The following is a 4,470-nucleotide window of genomic DNA, read 5'->3' as shown; positions in this document are numbered from 1 at the left end:
CTATTATATATATTAGTTATAATAATAATAATAATAATATACTATATATATAATATATATATATATATATATATATATATATATATATATATAAATACATGTATATATATTAATATATATATATATATATATATATATATTGTTTATATTTACGTATATGTACACGTATATTACCCACGAGCATACACATGTCAACATTATCGATATGCACAATCTATATATACAATAGTAGATGATTGGCCCGCTATGCGCAAATGGGGCGATGACGACTACCTGTGTGATACCATTGGACGAGAAACTAGTGTAACGGTCGCAGCTACCCCGTGCGGTAGAGCTGACGCCGTGCACACGCGCGAGGAGGACAATGTGGAGTACTTTGTCATGCCAGAAGAACGCGCCATGACTGTGCAGAATGCTCTGAGTCACATGCGACAGGCACGTCCATTGTTGTTGTCCTTGCAAGGTTACCAGGGCTCAGTGTTCAGGGTTTGGTACGGGGTGTAGAGGTCAATGACGCACAGTGTCCTGAGCCACATGCGACAGGCTCGTCCATTGTTCTTGTCTTTGCAAGGTTTTAGGGGCAGGGTTTTGGGTTGTGTTCGGGGTTTAAGCGTTAAAGAGAGTTCGTTTATTTTTCTTGTCGTTGAAAGGTTATAGTATTCTGGGTTTAGGGTCTTGTTTGGGGTGTAGGGGTTATTGACCGCACAGGGTATACTGAGCCGCATGCGACAGGCTCGTCGGTGGGTTTTATCGTTGCACGATTGTTTTTCGACTGAGACAATTCAGAATATAACTGTACCTGTTGCGTGGTGATCCAAATTTGGGCATGCCTCGGAGTTAGATAAGTACCTGAGTCCAATGGTAACTACCCATTACTGGCGAATGCACCATGACTGCCCCATTGGTTGTGCCGATGGGCTTGATCCACATCGGATTGGTCGTTGGTCATTGGTCTTCGTGTTGCGTACTCACTAGCTGTTATGTTATGCAGTACACCATTGCCATACAACCACAACGTTTGTGGTTCTATTTATAGTCCATCGATAGTCGTCGTCAATGTGCGTAGACGCTGGTCAATGTGAGATTTGGAGTCTCCGAGCATGACCAGGAAGGCTTGGGTATAGCCCTGCGGTTTCTATTTATAGTTCCTTTGGTTTCTTTGTATAGTCCCTGTGGTTTCTGATTATAGTCTCTGCGGTTTCAATTTATAGTCCCTGCGGTTTCTATTTATAGTCCCTGCGGTTTCTATTTATAGTCCCTGTGGTTTCTATTTATAGTCCCTGCGGTTTCTATTTATAGTCCCTGCGGTTTCTATTTATAGTCCCTGCGGTTACTATTTATAGTCCCTGTGGTTTCTATTTAGGGGGCATTTGTGCACTGTTTAGTCGTACTGATCGCTCTAGTAGCTATCCGCCGCAGCGCATGATTTATACACTTTGGGCCGAAGTCACTGGGGTTTTCTGTGCTGGAGATGTACTTCTCGGATGATAGTCAGCTTCTGACGTAATATCTTCCCAGTACACAACGTGTGCATGTGTATAGGCTGCTCATGCCAGAGGTGTATATGCATTCGCTGAGCATTTTTTTACTCACATGTGAACACTCCCGGCACACCCTCACAGTCACCAACGGTTAATTAGTACTGTCACTAAACCCTAATAAGGCTAATAGATTTTTTTTTCTTCTCTTTTCTTTTTTCGTTCTCTTTTATGAAAACAGTCGGCTTCGACCAATCTCAGCTCAGAAGAGTCGACTGATGACATCCTCTATGTGCAAACGCAAAACGGTAACCTAGCAACAGAGTTCGAAGCTCTAGCCAAGGATGTCGAGGAAGAACTACCATTCGCCAGCGAGGCCTTCGGTAAGCTATGAGGAATGTCCACGCAATCTCGCTGTATCTAGCAGACGTGTTTTGTACATAACAATCTGGCTGTATTCAACAGACGTGATTTGTACATAACAATCTGGCTGTATTCAACAGACGTGATTTGTACATAACAATCTGACTGTATTTAACAGACGTGTTTTGTACGTAACAATCTGGCTGTATCTAGCAGACGTGTCTTGTACATAACAATCTGGCTGTATTTAACAGACGTGTTTTGTACATATCAAACTTGAAAGCGTGGCGAAGTTATAGGCATTTTTTATTATTATTCGCGGTTTATCGGCCCTATTTTGGGCTTTAAAGAACCACTTGATGGCTTTAAATATCGCGTACTTGTGAATATGCATCAATACTATCATGCATACATCGGTGTTAAGATATGTGTTGTCACATTGTCCTCCAGAATTGGCTCGTGTTTTCACGCTAAACTCCGTCCAGCCGGATGCAATTACCTCTCACGCTCAAAAGAGATCTCTCCGATCCACCCATACTCTACATATATTTTATGTATGATGTATGTATGTATGTATGTATGTATGTATGGATCGATGGATGGATCGATGTATATATGTATATATGTGCGTATGTATTCATGTATATCTGCATGTTTGTATATATATATATATATATATATATACATATATATATGTGTGTGTGTGTGTGTGTGTATGTGTATGTATGTATATGTATATATATATGTGTGTGTGTATATGTATATGTATATGAATATATATATATATATATATATATGCTTCTGATTCTGATTCTCGCTCATATTTCATATTTTGTATACCAGGGCAGAAGCCAGATGCGGTTAACCTATGGATAGGCACACATCTCTCCACGTCATCGCTGCACAAAGACCACTATGAGAACCTCTACGTAGTCATCCAGGGTGAGAAGCACTTCACACTGCTACCTCCTACTGATGTGCCGTACCTACACACACAAGAGTTCCCACCAGCCATCTACAGCAAGCATACAGACACGCATACATGGTCCGTGCAACCACAGACCGACACAGACAAGGTGCCGTGGATTCCGGTGGACACGGATAAGCCCGACCTGCAGAAGTTCCCCAAGTTTAAGCTGGCGACGCCTGTGAGGTGTACTGTGAAACCAGGGGAGATGCTGTACCTGCCTGCTATGTGGTATCATCAGGTATTGTATATATACGTGTGTACCAAGTTTTAGTTTATCTTTGTGCCATCGATAAACCTGGTTTAGAATCATGTTTGCGCTGGTTACGCTTGTCTAAACTCGTATCTACTTGAGGGTAGAGTAGTATTTAGGCTAGTATTGCTGAAGAACTGCCACCCACGCCAGCATACTTTTGTGTAGTAATGCCGTAGACCAAGGTGTCCTGTAGCGGTTTAGATAAACTCTAAAACCAGACTTCTTAGTAAACCGATGTGGGACTTTCAGACATATCTATATTGATTTTTAGCCGATGTTCGGGTTTGCGAACCTAAGGACTCACATAGGAAACTCGCTGGTGTAGCAAGAGCCGAACACACCGAGAGCGAAAAGGAAATAAGCCACAATGTAGATATGCCAAATATGTAGATATAGACGTAAAATATTTATATAACCGTATAATATCACCGCAACGCTGATTGTTTCTTGTCCAACTGCGTCCCGCACACACACACACACACACCTGATTACCCCCGCGCGCACACACTTTTACCAATACAGGTGAGCCAATCCAGTACAAACGGAGATCCGGTGATAGCCGTTAACTACTGGTACGACATGGCCTTCGATGTCAAGTACTGCTACTGGAGGTATGCAGGCAGAGATGTGTCAAGGCGTCGATATAAGTATGTACGGAGCCACCCTCTGATCGCCAGTTACTGGTATGGGAAGGGCCAGAGTTGTATGAGTGTGTGCGTCGTGTAGTGTACGACCACATGGTACTGTTGTTGGTCGGTTTAATCTCGTCTTGTGTGGTGTCACACCAAGGCAGAAAGAAACCTAATCGCATATGAGCACGTGGGTGTATGATGGCGTGTTCAGATCCATCATCAGCGGTGAGTATCGCCAAACACAAGGACATCCCATTCGTTCGCTGTTGGAAGTCTAAAAATATAAAAATAGAAGAGTCCCATGGAATTTTTCTTTTCTCATTGTATGTCTGGACATGCTTATAGCGTTGGGTGTTAAAATATGTTCTTGGAGTTTGTAGAGCCAACTCGGAGCTGAGATTCTACTACAGGTATAGAGTTGTGTTATCAACAAATTCCTTTTGGCCATATCTATCGTATATGGGATATACAAAAAGTGTACGTTTTGATCCTATTTGTATAAAATGTACGCTTTCATCCTATTTGTGTTGAGTGCACGATCATACTTCTTTATAGCTATCGTTGACGTGAGTTATCCACAGATCAAGTCGTACATGAAAATATGCGAAATTTCATTTTCATCGTAGAGCATATTGTGGCTAGCCATCCAGGTGTTGCGTCAGGTAGTGATTTTTGCACACCCAGTGATGTATGTGTATGTATGTATAAATGATTAAATATATAGATGCGATTGTACACATGTAAGATATATATTTCCCTATATATATATATATA

At 41.7% G+C, this 4,470-nt stretch overlaps 1 protein-coding gene across 1 annotated transcript in view; it reads left to right on the top strand.

Moving 5' to 3' along the window:
• Positions 1-3,790, top strand: part of SARC_05980 (hypothetical protein) — a gene marked incomplete at both ends in the record, with an annotated part of 4,331 nt that extends 541 nt beyond the window's left edge. Inside the window, 4 exons of the mRNA XM_014300135.1 lie at positions 230-435; positions 1,720-1,861; positions 2,685-3,049; positions 3,587-3,790. Coding sequence (XP_014155610.1) covers positions 230-435; positions 1,720-1,861; positions 2,685-3,049; positions 3,587-3,790 — 917 coding nt within the window. The remainder of the gene's footprint in view (positions 1-229; positions 436-1,719; positions 1,862-2,684; positions 3,050-3,586) is intronic.
• Positions 3,791-4,470: the final 680 nt, after the last annotated feature.

The sequence above is a fragment of the Sphaeroforma arctica genome (genome assembly GCF_001186125.1).
Source record: "Sphaeroforma arctica JP610 unplaced genomic scaffold supercont1.409, whole genome shotgun sequence".
Classification (NCBI taxonomy): Eukaryota; class Ichthyosporea; order Ichthyophonida; genus Sphaeroforma; species Sphaeroforma arctica.
The sequence above is the reverse complement of the archived record's forward strand: the minus strand, read 5'-3'. Positions and strand labels throughout refer to the sequence as shown.